The sequence below is a fragment of the Zea mays genome, chromosome 9 (assembly GCF_902167145.1).
Source record: "Zea mays cultivar B73 chromosome 9, Zm-B73-REFERENCE-NAM-5.0, whole genome shotgun sequence".
Taxonomy (NCBI): domain Eukaryota; kingdom Viridiplantae; phylum Streptophyta; class Magnoliopsida; order Poales; family Poaceae; genus Zea; species Zea mays.
This window is the reverse complement of record NC_050104.1, coordinates 129,337,390-129,362,136: the sequence shown is the minus strand read 5'-3', so window position 1 is coordinate 129,362,136 and position 24,747 is coordinate 129,337,390. Positions and strand designations below refer to the sequence as shown.

General features: G+C 46.1%; 1 protein-coding gene across 1 annotated transcript; it reads left to right on the top strand.

Annotated features, from left to right (window-relative positions):
• The first annotated feature begins 17,640 nt into the window (after nt 1-17,640).
• Nucleotides 17,641-24,747, top strand: LOC100382287 (SPFH/Band 7/PHB domain-containing membrane-associated protein family). The gene is made up of 9 exons (NM_001175037.1): nt 17,641-17,840; nt 22,062-22,164; nt 22,275-22,342; nt 22,636-22,695; nt 22,786-22,944; nt 23,060-23,206; nt 23,764-23,978; nt 24,079-24,187; nt 24,270-24,747. The coding sequence occupies exons 1-9, from the start codon at nt 17,667-17,669 to the stop codon at nt 24,348-24,350; spliced, it is 1,116 nt and encodes a 371-aa protein (NP_001168508.1). The 5' UTR covers nt 17,641-17,666; the 3' UTR covers nt 24,351-24,747.

Below are 24,747 nucleotides of genomic sequence, written 5' to 3'. Positions count from 1 at the left end.
TACTACATCGAGTTCTTTGTGGATTCATTACTCTTGGAGCTTCTAGCTTTTAGACGACTAGGTGTCTCTTGTGAGTCTCCAAATCTTGTGGAAGACCACAAGAAAGTTTGTATTACCCGCTCGTTTGAGCAAAGATTATTGCGTGGGCTTGACCTTTGTGGTCGGCAAAGGGAGGATTAGGGTTGAAAGAGACCCGGCTCTTTGTGGGCGCCTCAACGAGGAAGTAGGGCACCTTGGTGGTGTGACCGAACCTCGGGATAAATCATGTGTCTCTTGTGTTCTTGCTCATTGTGTTTGTTTGTGTTCTTCGTTCTCTCACCATTGCGTGGAAGATTTGTTTATATCTTTTTGGTGTGTGGATTTTGAGAAGTGCCCTTCTCAGATCTACTACTTTGAACCCTGTGGATCATTTAGAACATCTCATTTCCAAAGTTAACTAGGTGAATTTCGAGATCAATTCAGTTTTACCTAGTTTGCTTCTAGTTTTTGTTGAAAAAGTTTTAACTTGCCTATTCACCCCCCCCCCCTCTAGGCAACTTTCAGTACCCTTGTACATGCCCCCCTTAGCTATAAAATGGGAGGCATGCAACGCTACAACACAGGCTCTCTTAGACCAAACTTAGACAGAGACTCTCAGCTCTCAAGCTTCCACAACAATCCAACACACTATGGAGTAGGGTATTTGAAAGCTCTCTTGTGAGTTTTGGTGTTTGGATGACAACTCAATTAAAGGACTAACAAGTGTACTAAGTGTTGAACAGGTGCTTAAGGTAAAGCCTACAGGGTTCAACACAAGTGAACAAATGTGATGGTCCAAGAACTGGATCATGGATACATAATGGACATCACAAGTAAGATGGACATTGCATAAGTGAGACTCGGGTGCGTAGCTCAGAGACAACTGATCAAGCCAAGGACGGAGGCAAGAAAAGCTTCGAGGTACCAAGTGCACGGGAGAAGGTCAAGGAGGCTGAGGAACCCAAAGCCAAGGGTGAAGAAGAAGGCTTGCAAAGTCAAGGGTGATCGAGTTGAGAACAGCTACGGCACATCAAGGATCACTACATAAGAACGTGACTTACAGCCAATGAGGTAACAACTACAGTTATGTGGTGTAAGTCATAAGGCTCAAGATCAAGCTCTAAGAAGGAGATCAAGGTCACTAGAAGGAGAACAAGTGTCAAAACTAGAACTGGAAGCAGCCCAAAAGAGCTAAGTTCACCTTAATCTTTAGTTTGGGTTGTTCCTATGTTTGGAGATGTTCTATGTAACCTTTGCAGGATGTTGGAGCCAAGAAATGTCAATCTAGATCAAGTCAAGCCGACTTGATGATTTATGAGTCCAACATCAAAGCTCAAGCATGTAAAATGCTATAGATGTAATAATTAAGAGAAGGTATGTTTCTAGACTTAGTACATTGGTTTTGTGGACTAATATACTTGTCTAAGTGTTAGAAACAGAAAGAAGAAGAAAAGGAAAGAGGTGCGAAAGGCTTGGCTGTGTACAGCCAAGACTTAGTTCAGTCTGGCACACCGGACTGTCCGGTGGTGCACCGGACAGTGTCCGGTGGTGCAGGCTGAACTCTGGCGAACTGGCCGCTCTCGGGAATTCACCGGCGACGTACGACTATAATTCACCGGACTGTCCGGTGTGCACCGGACTGTCTGGTGAGCCAACGGTCGGCCGCGCGATCTGCGCGGGACACGTGGCCGAGCCAACGGCTAGATGGAGGCACCGGACTATCCGGTGTGCACCGGACATGTCCGGTGCGCCAACGGCTCCAAGACTGCCAACGGTCGGCTTCGCCATAGAAGGAAAGAAATCGAGCACCGGACAGTGTCTGGTGTGCACCGGACTGTCCGGTGCGCCACCCGACAGAAGGCAAGATTTGCCTTCCTGGATTGCTTCCAACGGCTCCTAGGCCCCTTGTGCCTATAAAAGGGACCCCTAGGCGCCTCCAGCAACGAAGAAAAGTGCAGCCAACAAGTGTAGACTTCACTGGAATCAATTCTCGCTCTCCCTCTTGTGTGTAACTCTATAGTTTGTGTAGAAGGCACAGCTATAAGCCTTTAGAGAGAGGAGTAGTGCTGCTAAGAGCTAGAGCAAGGTCTTGAGTGTATCGTTACTCTGTCGGGGTGCTGCCAAGAAGTTTGTAAGCAGCCGCGGTTCTGTTGTAACCCCACTCAATAGTGAAAGGCTCTATCTGTCATACTGACAGATCTGAGCAAACGGAGGAAGGAGTTGAAATAGACTCCAAGCCCAGGTGTGGCTAACTCCAACGAGGACTAGGCAAGCATTTCAGGCTTGGCCGAACCTCGGGATAAATCCTTGCGTCTGTGTGCTCTGTTCTGTATTGTATCCTGACTCTCTATCTTACTCGCCTTTATATCTGCACTTCAATACTTATCTGTGGTATAAGCTTGATTTGAAGTGCAGGACATTTCGAGACAGGATCTTCTATTCCGCTGCAACCTACTTGAAGAGTCTCCTCACTCCACTGCGTACTAAGTCTTCGAGTAGAGTAAGAATTTAAGTTTTAAAGTAATAAGTTTTGATTCGCCTATTCACCCCCCCCTCTAGGCGACATCTAGATCCTGTTCCCGGGTCAAAGGGATCTTTCAATTGGTATCAGAACTAGGCCTCTCCAGTGTGGGCTTAGCCGTCCGGAGATGACGATGTCGTCACAAGAGGTAACTGTAGAACTTCTTCTAGGCGATGGCTCTAATTACAAGTCTTGGTCTGTCTCTATTTATAGTGCTTTCATGAGTGTTGATTCTGATTTAAGACAGATTTTTAGTAGAAGTATTTTTTCATCTGATATTAGTAAAAATCCCTCTAATGATGAACTAAGATGTTTATCTCTCAACCACCGTGCTTGCAACATCTTAGTTGATTCTCTTTCTAGAGGTGCTTATTTTGCCATCATGAGTAGTGATAATGATTTATTTGTTGATGCTCATGATTTATGGAATAGAATTAAAGTAAAATATTGTGTGGCAAATTGTACTGCTTCTACTCCCTATATTGCTTGTGATACTAACCTTTCAAAGGGAGAAGATCAAGAACGATGGGCACCCAACGATGAATCCACCTCGTCGACAGGTTTGGTCTCCACTAATAATAAGTGTTTTATTGCTAACAATGACGGTGGAGACAAAAGCCATGATGAGGAGGAATATGAGGATGATAGCGAGGATGAATCTTCATCACCTCAAGGTACATTTTCCTATTTGGCTTCCACTGACATTAATGACAGGGAAAATGAGACCGATGATGTGGAAGAAGAGGAGATTCGCCGTTTCTACATCCATCTCAACAAAGAGGACAAGGCACTCTTGGTTAAGCTGTTGAGAAGGAACAAGGAACAAGGCGAGACGCTTCTCAGGTTAGAGGAGTCCCTCATCAAAACCAACAACAGCCTAGAGAAGATGACCAAAGAACATGAGGAGCTAAAGTGCTCTCATGATGATTTGGTCCAAAGGTATGAATATGTTTTAATTGAGCAAAGAAATAGTCATGATGCATTATCTAATATTGCTCAACTTAAAACGGAAAATTCTATGCTTAAGAGTCAAGTAGAAACAATGGACTTAGAAAAACGTGCTCTAGGTAAAAAGTATGATATGTTGTCATATTCTCATAATAAACTAGTTGATGACCATATCATGCTTAATGTTGCTCATGAGGTTATAATTGCAAACTTAAATTCATGTGAACCTCATCCTCGCACGTGTGCGCATTTGAATTGTATATCATCATGTGCTAACCCTTGTTGCTCAAAAGAAAGCCAATCATTGATTGAGCAACAAGTTTTAGGGTCACAAAAGAAATTCTGTGGGAATAAGAAGCAACAACAACTGAGGAGAAGACACTTTGCTCAACTCTCTCAAGATATCCACGGGCGAAAAATGTTCCTAAAGATGAAGAAATCAACATGAGCTTGGAAAAAGGTAAAGATTCAATTAATCATGTTGTTTGCACTGACCCTCTCTCCATGTCATTCAAGTACACAAAGGGAAAAGGAAGAAGGAGGTGTTTCAAGTGCAAGAAGTTGGGCCACCTCATCGCGTCTTGTCCGTACAAAGACAAAAATGAAGGGACAAGGAGTTGTTTTGGATGCAACAATAAGGACCACACGATCACTTCATGTCCGGTCATGAAGAATCAAGGATGTGCATCCTCCAAGGTGACCCTCACCAAGGAAAATGACACAAAGCAAGCGTCGTGTCAAGTTGAGCGACGCTTCTGCTACAAGTGTGGTGAGCAGGGTCATCTATTCAAGGTATGTTATAAAGGTAAGATTCCTAAGCAAGTGAATTTGTGTCAATCTTATTCGCGTAGGAGACCCAAATCATACACTTGTGCTAGATCTATAACGAGATCACCTAGAACTAGCACAAAGGCAATTTGGGTACCAAAGGCACATTTAGATGATCATTATGGACCCATCCCGAGATGGGTACCAAACTGTGCTAACTAGACCATGCAGGTGCCTTGAGATGGACTGGAGACCATGAGAGAGATTAAGACGGTTATCTAAAACTCTATGCTTAAGCTGTTAATTGTTTTGGTGTTTATTGACCCAAGGTTGAATTATTGTGAAACACTAATCCCATGTTCATCTCAAGTGAAATAAGGTGTATAGGTCCTGAATCATTATTGGTGAATCAAGTAAAGGACCTTGATGAGAATCTACAACCTGCTCTCCAAAGGACGGTACCCGTGTATTTTAAGTACATAATTGCAATTTAGTATTGCTCTTAAGTTGGCTTGTTATGCTACCTGTCCTTAGAGTAGTTATGCTTTATGATTGCCTGTGTTAAATGGATCATAATGATGGTTGCTTAATCATGGCTGGTGCTCTATAGGATATATCTTTTGAATCATTCATTGGTAGCTCTTTCATTTGTTATATCCACAACGATTAACTCTCTTGGTGTATATGGATAAACCTGTAACTTTTTTGTAAGTCATGCTATGTGCAATTATGACATTTTGTTTAGTCCATGTTCACATGATTACCCTGGTTTGGTACTGTGTGAATTTCAAATCCATGTCGTGCCCTTTTAAGCTATGAGGTGCATAAGCAAAAGGAGCCCTGAATTGGTGATAACAAGTGCTCTCATAAAGACAAAGGTATGGAAAATGGAACTGTGCAGTTTTATTGAATATCTTGAAGTTCCATTGATAGTGATCATAGCTGTGTTCTTGCATTTCAATTGGTAATATCTTGGCTTAGGTAATTTATGCCTTTAAAATGTTGTTTCTTTTGTGCACCTAAGAAACCTTCTTAATTATGACATGCTTAGATATTTCGCTTTATATACATGATTGTGTTGATCTTCAATTGGTATATGCAATGATAGTTAAGTATGAAGCATGTCCAAGTTGCGTAAATGTTAGACTTCCTGTGAGTATTCAATTGGCTTAGGTGCCGCTGAGGCGTGCATTGTTGTATTTAGTCAACCTTTCATTTAGCCTTCAATTGGTGTTAAGTGGCGTTTCATTTGATATTCAAATTGGCATCTTTGGGTGATAAAAGTGGGAGAGTATGCCTTGACCAAGGTATGTTGTGATCCCCTCTAGTTCTAAGGAAGCTAGAATGTGCAAAGTACAAGTCATTCAAATACTTGATGCACAACTTGAGGGGGAGCACACATAACTTGTGTCTTTTGACTAACTGTTTCTTGAGCGATCTTGTATAGTCTCTAGGTGGAAAAGAGAAGATAAGCAAGAAATGGAGCAATCAGGACTTGGGTACCTCTGTAAGTCAAGAAATTGGTATCTCAAGTTGTGAGTAAGTGCATATCTTTAGATTGCTCATGCTCTATAATATCTGGTGATAATAGATGCTTATTCTTAAATATCATGGAGCCATGGTAATAAATGAACTGTGCAATTGGTATCTTTCAATTGGTAGTCGTAATAGTTCGCTTCAATTGACATCTTTTGATAATCATGAGAATAGAAGTTTCTTCTTGTGCCCAATACTATAACTTGTTCTAAGTTTGGTGTCTTAGCAACAAGAAAAAGTTAGGAGAAAGATTCAGGCACAAGTGTGGAGAAGCTCTCGAGAGATTAACTACTTTTAAGATGGGAAGTACACTACATCATGGTAAAGGTACAAAAGGAAGTATTAATCTTTTTGCATATATGTATCTTACCTAAATGTTGATAGGGCATATGTTCAATAAGTAAGGGGAAGTTTTGATAGTCGTTTTTCCTCCTTAACACCCTGCTGTCCCTTGACATCATCATATGTTCTTGCTTGAGTATGGTTTTTGGTGTTTGATGTCAAAGGGGGAGAATTTGTGTATTAAAGCTTATCTCAACCTGAGAGGAAAGCTTATCCAAATGGGTGATGTGTTAGTTTGAGCTTTGCCAAGTGTGATATTCATATGTTTCTTGCAGTGTTGCTCATATGGACTAGTGTTTCCGCCGCGATGAATTATTTGGCTTCTATAGTGTAATAGATAGTCATGTGGTTAATGGTGCTTTAAGATTGTCTTAAATTAGTGTCTTAGTTTAAATTGGTATTAGTTTGAATTGGTATCTTAATGATGAATAGTGGTAGGTTGATATTCCTGTGATATATCCACTAATTTGAATGGTGTTTAACTCTGATTTTGTGCATTTGTGTGTTATAGCATCATGGTTTGATTCTTGACACAATGCATCCTAAAAAGTGCTAAGGTATAGAAACGTTTCAAATTGCCTAAGTATGTGCAAATTGGCGTCTGAGGCCAAAATTAGGTTCTTGAAGTAAGCACATATTTAGGGGGAGCATTCTATAAACTTAGAATTCAAAATTTGTGCTTCAAATTTTATTCTTATGTAAGCTTTAATTGTGTTGCCATCAATCACCAAAAAGGGGGAGATTGAAAGCTCTCTTGTGAGTTTTGGTGTTTGGATGACAACTCAATTAAAGGACTAACAAGTGTACTAAGTGTTGAACAGGTGCTTAAGGTAAAGCCTACAGGGTTCAACACAAGTGAACAAATGTGATGGTCCAAGAACTGGATCATGGATACATAATGGACATCACAAGTAAGATGGACATTGCATAAGTGAGACTCGGGTGCGTAGCTCGGAGATAACTGATCAAGCCAAGGACGGAGGCAAGAAAAGCTTCGAGGTACCAAGTGCACGGGAGAAGGTCAAGGAGGCTGAGGAACCCAAAGCCAAGGGTGAAGAAGAAGGCTTGCAAAGTCAAGGGTGATCGAGTTGAGAACAGCTACGGCACATCAAGGATCACTACATAAGAACGTGACTTACAGCCAATGAGGTAACAACTACAGTTATGTGGTGTAAGTCATAAGGCTCAAGATCAAGCTCTAAGAAGGAGATCAAGGTCACTAGAAGGAGAACAAGTGTCAAAACCAGAACTGGAAGCAGCCCAAAAGAGCTAAGTTCACCTTAATCTTTAGTTTGGGTTGTTCCTATGTTTGGAGATGTTCTATGTAACCTTTGCAGGATGTTGGAGCCAAGAAATGTCAATCTAGATCAAGTCAAGCCGACTTGATGATTTATGAGTCCAACATCAAAGCTCAAGCATGTAAAATGCTATAGATGTAATAATTAAGAGAAGGTATGTTTCTAGACTTAGTACATTGGTTTTGTGGACTAATATACTTGTCTAAGTGTTAGAAACAGAAAGAAGAAGAAAAGGAAAGAGGTGCGAAAGGCTTGGCTGTGTACAGCCAAGACTTAGTTCAGTCTGGCACACCGGACTGTCCGGTGGTGCACCGGACAGTGTCCGGTGGTGCAGGCTAAACTCTGGCGAACTGGCCGCTCTCGGGAATTCACCGGCGACGTACGACTATAATTCACCGGACTGTCCGGTGTGCACCGGACTGTCCGGTGAGCCAACGGTCGGCCGCGCGATCTGCGCGGGACACGTGGCCGAGCCAACGGCTAGATGGAGGCACCGGACTGTCCGGTGTGCACCGGACATGTCCGGTGCGCCAACGGCTCCAAGACTGCCAACGGTCGGCTTCGCCATAGAAGGAAAGAAATCGGGCACCGGACAGTGTCCGGTGTGCACCGGACTGTCCGGTGCGCCACCCGACAGAAGGCAAGATTTGCCTTCCTGGATTGCTTCCAACGGCTCCTAGGCCCCTTGTGCCTATAAAAGGGACCCCTAGGCGCCTCCAGCAACGAAGAAAAGTGCAGCCAACAAGTGTAGACTTCACTGGAATCAATTCTCGCTCTCCCTCTTGTGTGTAACTCTATAGTTTGTGTAGAAGGCACAGCTATAAGCCTTTAGAGAGAGGAGTAGTGCTGCTAAGAGCTAGAGCAAGGTCTTGAGCGTATCGTTACTCTGTCGGGGTGCTGCCAAGAAGTTTGTAAGCAGCCGCGGTTCTGTTGTAACCCCACTCAATAGTGAAAGGCTCTATCTGTCATACTGACAGATCTGAGCAAACGGAGGAAGGAGTTGAAATAGACTCCAAGCCCAGGTGTGGCTAACTCCAACGAGGACTAGGCAAGCATTTCAGGCTTGGCCGAACCTCGGGATAAATCCTTGCGTCTGTGTGCTCTGTTCTGTATTGTATCCTGACTCTCTATCTTACTCGCCTTTATATCTGCACTTCAATACTTATCTGTGGTATAAGCTTGATTTGAAGTGCAGGACATTTCGAGACAGGATCTTCTATTCCGCTGCAACCTACTTGAAGAGTCTTCTCACTCCACTGCGTACTAAGTCTTCGAGTAGAGTAAGAATTTAAGTTTTAAAGTAATAAGTTTTGATTCGCCTATTCACCCCCCCTCTAGGCGACATCTAGATCCTGTTCCCGGGTCAAAGGGAACTTTCAGTATTACGCTCCGGCGGCCCGAACCACTCTAAATCCTCGCGTGTTCATGTGCTCTATGATCGCTTAGCAAGACAGGCAAAACTCTTAAGTGCCTTCCTCATCTTAGGATTTAGGGCGGGTGCATTTCGCCACCCGGCCGGAGAATTCCCTCTCCGACATTTGGCGCGCCAGGTAGGGGGCTAGGCATTAGGTTTTTGCTTGTTTCCTCGCTCAGCATGATGGTGCAAATCGTGGAGCACCGCGCCGAGACTTCAACGGATTTCCTGGTGGAGGAAGAAGCAGTTTCTTCCACGCCGCAGGTTCCCAACCGCCCAGAGCCGGGCATTGCTGTTGTGCACGCTGCACAGCAACATACAACTGTGCAGACATCCCGGACTCCGTCGAGAGCAGCTCCAGGAGCATTGTCAGTAGCCAGGGAGTTGCTGCGTCACCCCCTAAGCTCCACGGCCTCACCGGGTGCCATGAAGCGGTGGCGGGACGACGTCGACCGACTGCTCAGCATGGCACATTCTACCTCGACCAGGTCGAGGCCACGGTCATCCCGGCGCCAACATGAGGCGTCAGCGTCTGTGCGCTCACCCTCAGTGAGGGGCACACAGACCAGCGACCTCCGGGCAGAGCTCAACCACAGGTGTGCGGGAGAGGACGCCCAGGTCTCTTTAGAGAGGGCGCGCGAGCGCCGCCAAAACATCGAGGGTCGCAACCTCGATCAAGACTTTGTTGCGGTAGCACCGCAGGTCCCAATGGGCACCCGGTCCCAAGCGAGTGTCCCCTTGGCCGGCGTGGGCTGCACCACTCTCGCGGATCATCTCCGTGTGGCGTCATGGCCATCCAAGTTTCGGCCACACCTGTCAGAAAAGTACAACGATACGTCAAACCCGTCGGAATTCCTGCAGGTGTACGTCACCGCTATCACAGCAGCAGGTGGAAACACCGCTGTGATGGTGACATATTTTCATGTCGCCTTGTCTGGACCTGCCCAAACTTGGCTCATGAACCTCGCCCCAGGGTCAATTTACTCCTGGGAAGAGCTCTGCGTGTGGTTCGTTGCGAACTTCGCCAGCGCTTACCAGAAGCACGGTGTGGAGGCCCACCTCCACGTGGTAAGGCAGGAGCCTGGGAAGACTCTCCGGACGTTCATCTCTCGCTTCACCAAGGTGAGAGGTACTATACCTCGCATTTCCGATGCTTCCATCATCACGGCCTTCCGCCAGGGAGTACATGATGAGAAAATGTTGGAGAAGTTGGCCACGCATGACGTGGAGACTATCCCCACACTCTTCGCTCTGGCCGACAAATGCGCCAGAGCCGTTGAGGGTCGTGCATGGCACTCGGCCCCACAGACCGGGGCTACCCAGTCGGGTGGCTCGGGTGTCGCCCCTCGGGACGGTAAGAAGAAAAAGAAGAAGGAACGCGACCACCAGAAGCCGCGGTCCACCGCTCTAGTCGTTGCAGCTGCGACCGGGGGCTGGGGCGACCGCAACAAACTCCCACGGCCGCAGAGGGGTAACAGCGGCTCATGCCCTGTGCACCCCAACGGTCGCCACAGCGCCGCGGAGTGTTGCGAGATCATTGACCTCGCGAAACGCGTCAGCGAGCGGCGCGAGCAGTCTTCTAAGGACGGCTCCCCACCTCGTCGCCGACCTAGCAAGGAAAGGGTCGACGACGACAAGGTGGCCGCGGCTGAACAAGACCTCGGGTATCAGTCACCCGAGGGGGACCTGAAGGATGTCTTCGCCGGAGACTCCTACTCCGGTGGCGACAACTAGATGGACCCCCAAAGGGCCCCGAACTCCCCGGTCTACGGGGCCGAAGCCTGCCTTCCCCCGGAAACCCTTCTGGACTCCCCACGGGTCCAGGCTTCTGACAAGTCCATGCAGAAATGGCTACAGCATGAGGATGAGGACTCCCTCATCAAACATAGATGGGAACCCAGGGTCGGGACCTAGTCCTACGGCAAGTACCAAACCAAGAAGGGCTCCGCAACTCTCCCCCAGCTGGGAAGGACCCTTCAAGGCGACGGGAATGCGCCGACCCAGGGGTGACTATCTTGCTACGACTGAAGGAGTACCTCTTCCTGACCACTGGAGCATCTCTGTAAGTTCTATCCATAGGAGCAAGTCTGAGGGGTCGAATTTTTCTCCCTTTTGTAACTAGGTACGACATACGTGTATGCCAACCCGGGGAGGTCCGCCCTCATAAGCCCAGCCTGTTGGTCTGCACCCATGCATGACAAGTTATAAAGAAAAGATTTACCCCCTCAGATGTGCCTCTATGATAGTTTTATCCTACTGCTCCATGGTCTTACCTTGCAGTTTTCCGGATGTTATTTTATCTAACCCACCCAAACAGTTCCCTTTGCATCAGACATAATGACATCCAAATTGAACAGCCAGGCTTGCAGTTTAGGACCTCTCTGCGAAAGCGGGAGGGACCGACAGCCTAGGGGCCGGTACTAAAGAACGGGAGCCTGTTCCATGGGGTGGTGCGGAGCCTGTGTGGCCGCTTAGCCTGGTCCCATACCCGAAAGCCTGCACACTCCACCATTCCATGATAGGTACCCTAGTATTTGGAGCTATAAGTCCTATGGGTCCGGCAACCTGGGGTCTAGAACTAGAGAATGGACACTTGTCTCCTGGGGTGGTCCGGAGCCCGTGTAGCCGCTCAGCCTGGTTCCGTACCGTGGGCCTGCACGCTCCACCACTCTGTGATGGGTGTCCTAGTACCTAGAACCACCATCCAGGGGTTCGGACGCACAACTTGGTCTCCCAGACTAGACCCTGCAGGTCTCGAGCATGTATCAAAGGATGGCTAGTGTCAGATGGCGGGTCCAGTGGGTGTACTACTAATGCTCCCTAGCCGAAGTTGTGTGCAGGCCCAGGTCCTAGTCGAGGCTACCTCCTGGGGGCCATTGCCAACTCTTTCTTAGGTATGCTGGTCTGCAGCCTCGACAAATCGAGCCTACATCCCAGGGGGCCAGGTACCAAGGAGGAATCGGTTACACCACACACAATAGGGACAAGTGGTACACAGATAAGTGCTAATACTGCTTGATAAATAGTACTCAAAAGTACCTTACAAAAAGCAAAAGTATTACATCCTCCTTCAAGCGGAGTTCTAGCTCCGTCTCTACTCTACAGGTACGAACTACCTCCACACCAGTAGGGTCGCGTGGGTAGCTATATCCGAGCGGCTCGCGAGCGGCGGCGACCACCTCTACTCTGAGCGGCCCACCAGCGGAGGCGACCACCTCTGCACCGACGGCTCGCCAGTGGCGGTGGCCACCTCTGCACCGACGGCTTGCCGGCGACGGCGGCCACCTCAGCGCGTGCAAAGAGGTCCTCGCCCCCGTCCCCCTATGGGGGTGAGGACAAGACCATCCAAGAACGCGGCCGCCACCTCCACGGCATATGACGTCTTGTACGTCCCCCCGGGCGGCGTCGGAGCAGTGTGGCCCGCGGCACAGGGGACGCTACGAATGCGGCGGACCTGCGCACGACGCGACCGTCGCCCGTGCGATGGACGGACAGCCACGCCCCGCTCGGCAGCGGGAGGCAGCGTTGGAGGCGGCACCAAAGCCATTAAAGCCAAAAAGATGGAGCCGCAGCACGGCTTGCTTCCCACCCCAAAAGAATTGGGGGGTGCAAGGGATGGAGCCGTGGCTCAGCCCGATGTCCACCTTCACGAGGCTGGTAATCATCCTCCCCCCGAATGCTGGAGGAAGAAGCGGGAAGGAGTGTCGCCTCCACGGACATCCCGTAGAGGTAGGCGATGATGGCTGCCTGAAGGATGAAACAAGACACCATGGGTAGAGGCTGGAGGCCAAGCCCCTCCAGCAGCTGCACGAGGAAAGACGGGATCGGCAGAGCCAACCCGCTGGGGAGTTTGGAAACAAAGAACACAAACTCTTCGACGGCGAGGTCGCTGAGAGGAGAGACACAGACGCAGGTCCTCCCGACAAACGCCAGCACACCCCATCCAAGCGGGTTGCGCACCAAGTTGAGTGCCACCTCGAGCTAGAAGCGCTCGCGAAGGTCTAGCAAGGCCATGGCTGCTACTCGAGGGAGGAACCCCTTTTTAAAGGCAGATTTCTCCGCTCGCGCCCCGAAGCATCACAGGCAAAGCCTCCCCCGATGCGCACCAGGTTTCCCATCCTATGACACGGGGGCCAGGCCTCACATGTCATACAGCTGGCCCGAGGCGCGAAGAAGGTGAATCGTGGCACAAGGAGCATGCCACCGCCACGCGGTAGTGCGCCCCTTTATCTTCGCTACGACCAACAGTCAAGAAGGCGAACCGCCGTACAAGGAGCATGCTACCGCCCCACGGTAGTGCGCCCCCTCGTCTTCGCTGCAACCAGCGGTCCAACCTCTGGCATGGGGGCCCAGACCCACATGTCATGCACCTGGCGCGCCGGTTCCTGTGTGCGGAGAAGGTGAAGGTGAACCGACGCGTGGAGAGCACGCCACCGCCTACGGTAGTGTGCCTCTTCGCCCCCGCGGTAGCGCGCCCCCTTGGCTTCGCCGCAACCAGCCGTCCGACCTCTGGCATGGGGGCCCAGGCCCACATGTCATGCACCTGGTGCGCCAGTTTCTGTGTGCGGCGAAGGTGAACCGACGCGTGGAGAGCACGCCACCGCCTAGGGTAGTGCGCCTCTTCGCCCCCGCCAAAACCAACAGCCCAGTCCCTGGCACAAGTGCCCGGGCCCACGAGTCGTTCTCCTTGGGCGCTGGTTCGTGGGTGCAGAGAAGTCACACCGCTGCTTGCGCCAGTACCACGCCTACTCTAGGCCACCGCAAAAGACTCAGAAGATAAATTTTTAAAACCAATGCAGCGACTCGAGGCACCCCGCGCATGGCCCAAAGCCATTAAGTACGGAGGTCACGGGTCAGTGAGCCGAGGGGACAGGCGTGGCAGTCGGCGTGACCAAGGGCGGACCGACAGAAATTACACCAACGGGCGCGCAGAAACAGCGAGCTAATCACCAATCAAACTTTGGCTCCACCTACAGGCTCGTATCCTCCCCTAAGGCGGGCCCGGGGCCCACTGTTGGTACCCTGAATCAAGGGTACCCCTTACTACAGTATGAAGACACGGTGCCCGTACGACGATCTCTAGCCGCACGGTGAACAGCACCCGACCCCACCACGTGGACGGCTCGAGGGGCACCACGTGGCGAGAAAAGATGATACATCCCAAGATGTATCAGTTGGACCGGACCTCCACGAGGAAGCACCGGACCCCTTTACGCACAACCCGGACCCCCGATTACAGTCCGGGACTCCCAAGTAGGCATGTCGGGTCCCTTGGATGGGGTCCAGATCCCTCCGAGTAAGGTCCGGGCCACGACGAGGTCCCGGGACAGGGGATACCCTAGCGTAAGCAAGGGTCCGGTACTGACACGTGTCCATGCCTTATCTTGTGCGCTTGCGCTCCCCGCTCAGGCGGAGACCCGGTGCTGCCACGTGGCTTGTTGCCTGTGACATAAGCCAGCGGGCGGAGCCTGACGTAAGGCCTCTAGGCCGCGCGGTCTCTGCATTTATTGCGGAGAGGACGCGTCGCCTATCCACCCTGCTGACAGGCGATGTGCCCCCTCAGCATTTAATGCGTCATGTCCACTCCGCTGGCAAGTGGCGCCAGGGCCATCCTGCAGACGGCGCGCCTGTCCAGTCCATTGTCAAACAGTGCGCCCGTGCTGCGCGGCGCACTGTGTCCATCATCCCTTATACGAGAAGCTTCCCCTGCACGCCGATGCTACGTAGATCTCAGATGTCAGGGCGCAAGAAGATTGCTCCAGCAGTGAACATTAAGTAGCTCCAAGTACTACATCCGTTATGTTCCTGGGCCCACATGTCGGGGCTCAGTACCCTTGTACATGCCCCCCTTAGCTATAAAAGGGGAGGCATGCAACGCTACAACACAGGCTCTATTAGACCAAACTTAGACAGAGACTCTCAGCTCTCAAGCTTCCACAACAATCCAACACAGTGAAGTAGGGTATTACGCTCCGGTGGCCCGAACCACTCTAAATCCTCGCGTGTTCATGTGCTCGGTGATCGCTTAGCAAGACAGGCAAAACGCTTAAGCCCCTTCCTCATCTTAGGATTTAGGGCGGGTGCATTTCGCCACCCGGCCGGAGAATTCCCTCTCCGACAAACTCTATTTGCAGGATTTAATATGTTATCCTTCATTTTCTATCGCATCATAATGTCATGGATGATATCGTGGGTGATGTTGAAGCGTTTCCCACACACATTAGATAAAGTTTTTTTTGTTCCTATATATGTTTAATATCGTGTTAAGGGTTGCGGTTTAAGATTTAGCTCATGGGTGAGTGTGCATACCACTATCCGCTGGTAATATTCCTGTTGCATCCTTACTCATATGTTTAGTGACATGAAACACGATCTTAAGAGCAACTCCAATAGTTATGTAAATTTTAGCTCTCTAAATCAGAGATTTAAGAAGTTGCTAAATGACTTTGGGAGTAAAAATTTGTGAGTTCTCTAATAGTTCTATATTTTGTTTTGTATCTATCCACATAAAAACATTAAGTCACAAATGTGAACAATCACCTTCATTATCTACATAATGCAATCAACATTTTTATTTAGGGAGTTTCTAAATAGTTGCCAATATAGAGAGAAAATGAGGTTAGTTGAGAAATTGCTAAATTTATAAAGTTTATTTAGAGAACTGTTGGAGAGGAGTTTTTATATTAACTATCTATATTATTAATTTATGAAGGCTTTTAGAGAACTATTGGAGTTGCTTTTAGTTGAATATATGAAGTCTATTTGTATTGTCAAACCACTAGGGTTGTTCTATCTCTCAAAACCATCATGTGGAGACGACCTTACATATGTCAAGAAGACAAGAACAACTCTCTTCTTGGTCATCACTTGATTGGAGCATGCTTTAACTTAGGCCAAGGTTCCAAAGATGAATGTGCCTAAAACGACGTGATAAATTAAAAACCCTGAAGTTATGTTAAAGTGAAATTACTGGATCAGTTTCTATCTCCATAATGACAAAGAAAAAACCTCCACTGTTCTCGGTGGATTCCTCAACAAAATCACTGCATCACATATTATTTAACCTCACCAAAATCATTTCATGCGAAAGTATCAACAAGTCATGTTCGCAGTTCTTTTTTAGTGTGATTGGCTGGCTGCACACATACATCCAGACTCTCTAGATACATTGACCAAGGGACATCTCCTGTTTGCTTGCCTGCGCATGTGATGTTAAGCCTGCACCCGCAGCTGCAGCGTTTGCCAAAATCAGCTCTCCAGCCTGCATGCGCAGGTACGCATGATTGTTACGTTTCCAGCGAGCCATGCCCCACATCGCTCAGGCCACACTCGGCCACCTAACCAATCAATCTGGTTATGTATGCATGTGTACAATAGAATAAATCAAATTTTTACACGAATTTAACCAAATATCGCATATATTTCTTCTAGCCCAGATAAATGACCTTTCTTAAGTCAAATTCTTTTGAATTTGACAAAATTTATAGAATAGAACATACACACGGCAAGTGGAATTACTACAAAAATATACTACCTTATAATATATTGTCAATAATAATTTAGTATCATATAGTATTACTTTTATATAAATTTGAACGAACCTAAAATATTTAGACAGAATTAAAAAAGGTAAAATTAAAGGCTCAGATTTGAGAACACGCCCAGCTTTCGTTCTCCTCGCCGTCCGTCGCCCGCACCGTCTTTTTTGCATTTTAGTCCTTTTGAGGTTTTATTTTCACAAATATGCTTTTTTCAGTTTTATTTCAAAAAATGGACCCTTATTTCGGCGCCATCACTATTGGCGCCGAGCTACAACGTGCTGACACCAATTAGTTTGGCGTGTACATATAAGAGTCGACGTCTACATGTATATGACGTGTCAGTACCTCGGCGCCGAGGTCAACGTCATGGATCTCGGCGCCGACCTCCATGTATATAAATATACCACTCCGGCCGTTGGTTTTTTGATTTTTGGATGATAGCAGTCATTTTATAAATGATTCTTCTTCATACTTAGTTTATTTGGTTTATAAATTTGTGTTCTGTTGTTGGTGACCTAAATTGTAACTTGGATAGTTGATGATCTTATACCTGTTAAAATTTACAACTTAGCATTTGATTTACATCAGGTCAGCCACGGAGACATCTCCTGCAAAGTGGTTGGAGTGTTTTTGTGAGCGCCAAGCGTCTTGTCGCGGGGGATGCATGTCATATTTCTCAGGTGTCATATTATGTTATGATCAACAGTTAATGTCATGCACCAAACAACTATCCCATCTTCAGTCATATCAAGCCACAGTATGCATCTTGGTGTTCTTGCAACAGCATGGCATTGCAGTCCGTTACTTAATTGGTACATGATTCCCTTGTATATTATAAAATGATGTTTTTGGATCAATGGATAACGAATTGCACGTTTGAGTTGAGTTATTTACACTCATCCTTGCAGGACTAGTCCAGCTGAATTTGTGTTCTCGCGAGTAGGTACTATAAATTTGTGGTCGGCGCCGAGATCCATGGCGTCGAGGTCGGCGCCGAGATCCACGGTGCCGAGGTGCTGTCACATTAGATCCACGTAGGCGTCAGCTCTTAAATGTACATGCCAAACTAATTGGCGCCAACACGTTGGAGCTCGACACCAATAATGATGGCGCCGAGGTAAGAGTCTATTTTTTAATGAAAATGAAAAGTACGTATTTGTGAAAATAAACAAAAAAAACTAAAATGTAAAAAAGACGGTCGCCCGCACCACCCGCCAAGGCCCCAAGACCTGACCGATCTCGCCTAGGGGTTCCGGTGATCCGCGCGCGCCCTCCTCGAGATGTCTGACGTCACCTCTGACTCGGCGCAGAGCCGCCGCTCGCCGCCCCCGCCGTCGCCGTCGCCGTCGATGCCGCGCTTCCAGCAGCAGCCGAGCGGACGCCAGCCGCCCCAGCCCGGCGCCGACTCCTTCGTCTTCGGCGTCTTCGCCTTCATCGCCATCTGCTTCGTCTTGGTGAGTCGTGAACTTTTGACCTCTCCTACCTCGCTAATCTCGCCGATTTCAACTTGCCATCATTTCCACCGATCGCGAGTGGGTGTGTAGATGCTCAGTCGCGGGTGCACGCCTCATTGGCTGGTCCTGGGCTCGATCGGTGGGGAACTACTGGGTTATGGCGTGATTCGCGTGGCCCTGTGGGATTCAGGGTTAATGGTAGGGCGTTGCTTTTAATCAAGGAACGCGTTGCTTGTTTTATAGTTTAGGTTGGGATTCAGGGTTAATGGTAGGGCGTTGCTTTTAATCAAGGAACGCGTTGCCAGTGATGATCTCCTGAGTGCGCCCGTTGTTAACGTATATATTTGGTTACATCGTGCATAAGTGATGCGCATGATGATCAAGGGCATTGGGCAGGTGATGTGAGCAGATTATCTCAGTTATCCATTATCTTTTGCTGAAAATGAGTAGATGTTTCTGCCTTTTGCCACATTTGTTAGGGGCAATGTGCCTTTTTGATACTGCTTGCTGGTGCTGCTCCTAACCAACCAACACACTTTAGCTCCAAAGGGATCTATTTGGTCCTGTTGGGGGAATTTTATATAATAGTTTGGAACTATAGATTGTATGACCCAACTCGTCATTTTCATCTTATATTTCTATATTCATAGTCTTGTGCTTTTGTTTGCCGTGTTCATTTTACTCCTCCGTGTGATTTTACTTGTATATTTTTATGTATGACAACTGAATCATCACCTTAGGACTAAACTCCCAAACAAAGAAAAAACTTGTACTGCATGATGGTTGTTTGTTGCCTCTTGGGCCTTGGGGCTGGAATTGTTTATTCTGTCAGTGCTCTTCAGTGATGACACTGTATGCTTGGATCGATTATATTGTCCAACCATTGAGCTGGTCTCAAAGAAGGACAGGCCTGCAGTAGTGAGAGTTGTCTCATTGAGTCATCAGGTCGTGGGTTTCAAGCAGCCTCTTCGCATTTGCGGGGGGAAGGCTTGCCTCAGTTTATCTTTATCCCTTCCCTAGAACCCACTCATGTGGGAGCCTCCGGCACTAGATCTACCCCTTTTCATTGAGCTGGTCTCAATAACGCATTACATTTGCCAAAATGATTCAATTTATGTGCCTTTAAGCTTCCATTTTCTTTATGGGCTATGTTTGTAGATATTGCTGATTGCTTTCTATCTGAATCAAACATGTCAGCAGGTACCTATCTTGAGTTAATGTCAGCACTGTAATAATTTTTAAGTTCAAAGTATGTCTAGATCACTCCTTTGAGGCCTTCCTTTTAAGTTTTTATACAATGGTCGGAACCATTGACTGCATGGGTCTTTATCAAGTTTCTGTTTCATGTCATGTGGTATTATTTCTACTGCTCTTTTTTCCCTTGTCAGTCTTCCTCTATTGCAATGACCTTTACTTCTCAATGTTCTATGACAGCTATAGAAGAGGAAACATCTTAGTACTTCAGGATGCTTCCTAGTTGGTTTGTATCCCCAGTTTCTCACAAATGATTAAGGAACAGAATTACCTTCTGAATCCTCTTTCTTTTTTATTTTAGAATACTTCTCTGGATTACATATTGATATATATACCTACCTGTCTTCAGTGCGAAATATATTTTAGTGGTACTCGCTTATGCAAAACCCTCTTCTGAGGCTATGGGGTGAACTTGGCAAGGACAATTTAAAGGATACTGTTGCAAATTCATGTTTCATTTATCCGAGATGAAGGCATGCTTTGAATTTGATGCCCTGCCTTGGTTAAACAACAATTTGTACTGAAAATTAATCAATTTTGACTCATATAGAACGCAAAAGGTCAACATACATCATTTTGCCATCTAGTTATATACTGTTGACCAAACTTTAAAGTGAAGTAGTAGGAATTTCGCAAAAATAAGTTACAGCTGTCCTGATAGTTAGGACAAATAATACGTCATAGACTTTGCAATGTCCTTTATATCCTTCATAAGGTTTATTATAACAAGATGGCCGCATGCGCTTGTATGTAGGATCACACTACTAAAAAATGTTAAAAGCAAGGTAGTTTCTGCTAAGTAAGAAAAATCATCAAGTTAAAAAAATGGTTCAACAATGTACACAGTGGATCATCGGCTAGTTATGAGCTTTGTTTATTTTCATTTTTGAACAGAGGCATGTGAAGCTAGTGAAGTAAGAAAGTTGGGATTAAGTATTAGAATTCTGTTATTTTTTAGGACAATTCTTCACATCAATCTGAAAGTGTTGCTCAAGACCACCATCCTGCGGTCCTGCCAAGGCACTAGGCACCGAGGGCGAAAAGAAAGTTCATAGTTCCAATTGGCATCCCCTTTTCATAGGCTATACTGTAGTTTCTAAAACAGCCATCACACCCTCCGACCCTTGCAAGGTCTGTAACTAAGCTCCTCAGACTCTAGTTCACCTCATCGTCTATTGTGATATCACACATCAATTCTGTGGTTCCATTGGCATGGACAGCATGCACTGCCAATGGGCGAACTATTGAAATTGTCAAGACCACTGCAAGTCTGCAAGTCCCCAAGACCCAAGTCTGCAAGAAGTTCTTACCTTTTTGCTGGTGGAAACACAGACAGACTGACAGACAATCTTCTTCAAGGAAGAAGCAACCGTCGCTGGCAAGACTCTCAAGTCAGCATGAAAGGAGGATGTAGCTCTGTCAACACTAGCTGCCGCACAAAAGAGATGTATTTCAGCGATGTGTTGTTTGGTGCAACACATTGGGCCTGTTCGTTTATCTCTAGCTTATATGATCCAGCTTATATAAGTTCCATCGGTCGACAAACACCACAACTTATAAGCCAGCTTATACAATCCATGTCCCCCACTTTATATAATCCTATAAGTTGTCTTAGACCAGCTTATTTCAGCCTTTTTCTTCCACACCTATAAGTTAGGCGGTAAGCAAACTGGCCCATGGTCTTCCATGTAACACCCTAACCTAAAACAGATGCACATCACCTTATTGAGACTGGATGACATGTTTATTGCTGCCCTCACAGCTAATGCAGGTGAGGAACCCTCAAACACACTTGTGTGCGATCCTTCAAAAGAAAAAAGCATCACCCAAATATCTCTTATTCTTGTTAAACAATATCAACCAATGTATTAATTGTGATACCTTTTGGGGATTAATTTATTAAAAGGTCATTGCTATTCCCTATTCTAAAGTTTACAAGTGCCAGTTGATATTAACAATTAAGGGTAGTCAGTTGCATTATGATCTTTTACCAGTTCACAGACATAGTTTGCTCCTGGTTTGAAGTTTATTTTGCATATGCTATTTTTTGTGATTTTTATTTTTTTTTTCTCGAACCACGCAGGAGAACTGCACGGCATTTCATTAATAAAGAAAAGAGATAGCCCCTAGGAGATTAGGCTCCCCCAGGGGTACAAAATCAGGACACACTTTACTGGCTTAAACCACACACGACCACCACCTCTTGGGGGCAGCACTCATGACTAAATCCTGTAGCGCTCTTGCCCCCGCGAGACACCACAAATGCCCATCTGCAGCCATGGATTGCAGTATTGCACCACAACATGTGCATCCGGCCTAACCCTCTCAAATACACATGCATTCATATGCTTCCAAAGCTCCCAAGAGACGAGCACCACCAGGGAGTTAAATCCTTCTGCAGCTCCTTAGGCAGCGATCCTACTGACCGACACCACCAAGAATTGAGCCTGCTATCAGGGTCTGGAGGTCGCACAACTTGATTCAGCCATTGCAGCACCAAGGACCAGACTTCCCTGGCCAAAACGCAGGAAGAGAGCACATGATTGATCGTTTCTGGTGCTTGGTCGCAGAAAGGGCAGGCCGATTGATGGGGCAATCCTCGCTTGGCTAATCTATCTGAAGTCCAACACCTGTTAATGATGGTCAGCCAAATAAAGAGCTTGCAGTTTGCCGGAGCCCAAGTCTTCCAAATCCGCTTCCAAGGGAAAATCTGATGGTGCCAATGAACATTGCCTCATAAATGTGTGGTTATTTTAGTCCAGTGAGTCAGTGATTGGCATAATTAGGACCACTTCCTCTTCTGCGTTAGTATAAATGCATCAGGTGGAGTAGCACTCTGGATTTAAAAAACATAGTGTACAGTCGATATGTTTCCCACTTTCTGTAATCAAGGCTAAGCAGTAAAAATATACACGCATATTGTTGAGCCCTTTGGTATTGAATACCTTGTGCACTGGTAATATGTAGATTTCACTCTCAGTCCCATCAAGTGTTCTACATCAAGTTCCTGAAGGACATGTTGGGGTATACTGGAGAGGAGGTGCTCTTCTGAAGACAATCACCCCTCCAGGTACTCTTATTTTTCTTTCTCCTCTTTTTTTGGTAATGCCCTTCTCTCTCTCTCTCTCTCTAAAATTCTTGTTAGTGCATCTTAATTAACTTTTTTTCATCTGCTTCTAGGGTTTCATCTGAAGCTCCCTTTAATCACACAGTATGAGCCAATACAGGTTACACTTCAAACAGACCAGGTGAGTGTGAGTGAATTACACTCTTTCCCTGTGGCTTCTGATCCTATGTTTACACAGAAACCATAGTTTAGTTCACCTGCAAAATGTGGCTGCTTGTTTCCCTCATACCCATACCAAAAACTGCATCTTCTTGTTTTGATCACACCTTGTTTGATTTTTCCTAGCTGCAAACTGAGATTACTGAATTTCTATTTAAGATGACTTTATGATAGATCATATAGGTTAGTCCACTTGGCATACTAAACATGAGTTATATAGTAGACATATTTATGCTGTTCATTATGTTAAACCAGGTCAGAGATATTCCTTGCGGAACAAAAGGTGGTGTTATGATCAGCTTTGACAAGATAGAGGTATAGTGCCATTCTTCTTATTACAGTTCTATTTTTTTCCAAACATGACGATCTGCCTGTTTCTGAACTGTTTGACTGTTGTGCGTGCAGGTCGTAAACCGCCTCCGCAAAGAGTTTGTGCATGAAACCCTACTCAACTATGGTGTGCACTATGACAAGACATGGATATATGACAAAATTCATCATGAGATTAACCAGTTCTGCAGTGCTCACAGTTTGCAGCAAGTTTACATTGACATGTTTGATCAGGTTAGCTGGTCCTTTTGCTTAGACAAATTTGGCTGTGTACGGACTATTGCATGCAATATAGTTGACCTTAAACCTACATTTGTAACACACCTTATCTGTTCTGAAAAAAATACAGATTGATGAAACAATGAAAGAAGCTATTCAAAGAGACTGTACACGCTATGCTCCTGGAATTGAAATCATCAGTGTTCGTGTTACAAAGCCAAATATACCTGGTAGTATCAGAAGAAACTTTGAACTTATGGAGGAGGAGCGTACAAAGGTATGCACTTCATGTGACCAGATCATATGTTTAAACTGTACTCTTTAAACACAGTCATTTCTAGTGAGACACCATATGTGCATACCTAGTAAATGGTAAGTGATGGTCATTGACTAAGTGTTGAATACATTTCTTTAATTGATAATAGATGTCTCAATTTTTCATGATTAACTGAAATATAGGAGTTGCATAGTTGAAGTTTGCAAGCTTTAGAAGGTGGTTCCTGAACTTCTTCTTAAGGAACTGACTGCATAGATGCCCTAGTTGTACTTCAGTATTAAACTTCCATTCCTTATCTTTTGCTATGGTTTTACTATAAACTTCCGTTCCTTATCCTGTGCCATCATGTTAAAGCTGTGATGTTTAGATCATCCAACATTATGCAAACCATGATATCCATGGACATATTTGTGAGGCTAACTTCATACTTGAAGATAAAATACATAGTTCATATTCATATGCATGAGCTCGTGTTAATTTAGTACTTAAAAGAACTCAAATATTCATTGTATCTGCTCATGTGTTTTACTTGAATTTGTGTATTCTGTACAACGTAGGCACTGATCGCCATCGAGAAGCAAAAGGTAGCAGAGAAGGAGGCAGAAACACAGAAGAAGATTGCGCTATCTGAAGCAGAGAAGAACGCGCAGGTGAGCAAGATCCTGATGGAGCAAAAGCTGATGGAGAAGGACAGTTCCAAGAGACAGGAGAAGATTGATAATGAAATGTACCTGGCACGAGAGAAAGCACTAGCAGATGCAAACTACTACAGGCACGGATGGCAATGCCATATTCTTTTCAAATCCATTTTGTCCGTGCATGCCTCTTGTTTTCTTTTTTCGTACTAACTGTATTTGGTTTGGTCTGTCCAGGATTTTGAAGGAAGCAGAGGCAAATAGGCTCAAACTGACACCTGAGTATCTGGAGCTGAGGTTCATTGAATCAATTGCCAACAACTCAAAGATTTTCTTTGGTGAAAAGGTATTGACTCGGACCTGCTATGTACTGTTTTTTTTCTCAATGGTTCCTCAAGTCATGGGCTGAGCTGTGAACTACTCTGCAGATTCCTAACATGATCATGGATCAAAGGTTGCTCAAGAATTACCTTGATGCTGTTCCTAGGAAGGACCATTATGAAATGTAGCCGCGGGTTCCGTGGGTTGGAAGCAGAAGTCTTTCTTTTTTGTGTGATCCCACGCAGTAGATAGGATTACCGTGTAGCCGTCCAGTATACTAGTAAGCCAGAAAGGAGTCATCAGGATCCTCTTGAAGATGAAATTAGCAGTCATGAGATCTTTGGCTTGTTTTGTGTAGTAGCAGCATTAGGGCACCTGGAGCATTCGCATGTGACCGACAGTGATGCAACCAGTGCAAATCCTGTAGTCTTCAAAACTGATGGTCAAGGCCGCTGGCCTCCAAACCCAGGTAATCTCTTGAAAAGGATCTGGGTTATAATTTTTGACTGATGGGCAGAACAATTTGTAGCACTGCTGATGCCAAAGTTTTCTCGATCATAAATGTGCAAGTTTGCTCCCTGACTT

Coding starts and splice junctions, on each gene's coding strand:
- LOC100382287 (NM_001175037.1), top strand. CDS start 17,667: ATGTCTGACGTCACCTCTGACTCGGCGCAGAGCCGCCGCTCGCCGCCC. Junction 22,696..22,785: donor TCAGCTTTGACAAGATAGAG/GTATAGTGCCAT, acceptor TTGTGCGTGCAG/GTCGTAAACCGCCTCCGCAA. Junction 24,188..24,269: donor AGATTTTCTTTGGTGAAAAG/GTATTGACTCGG, acceptor ACTACTCTGCAG/ATTCCTAACATGATCATGGA.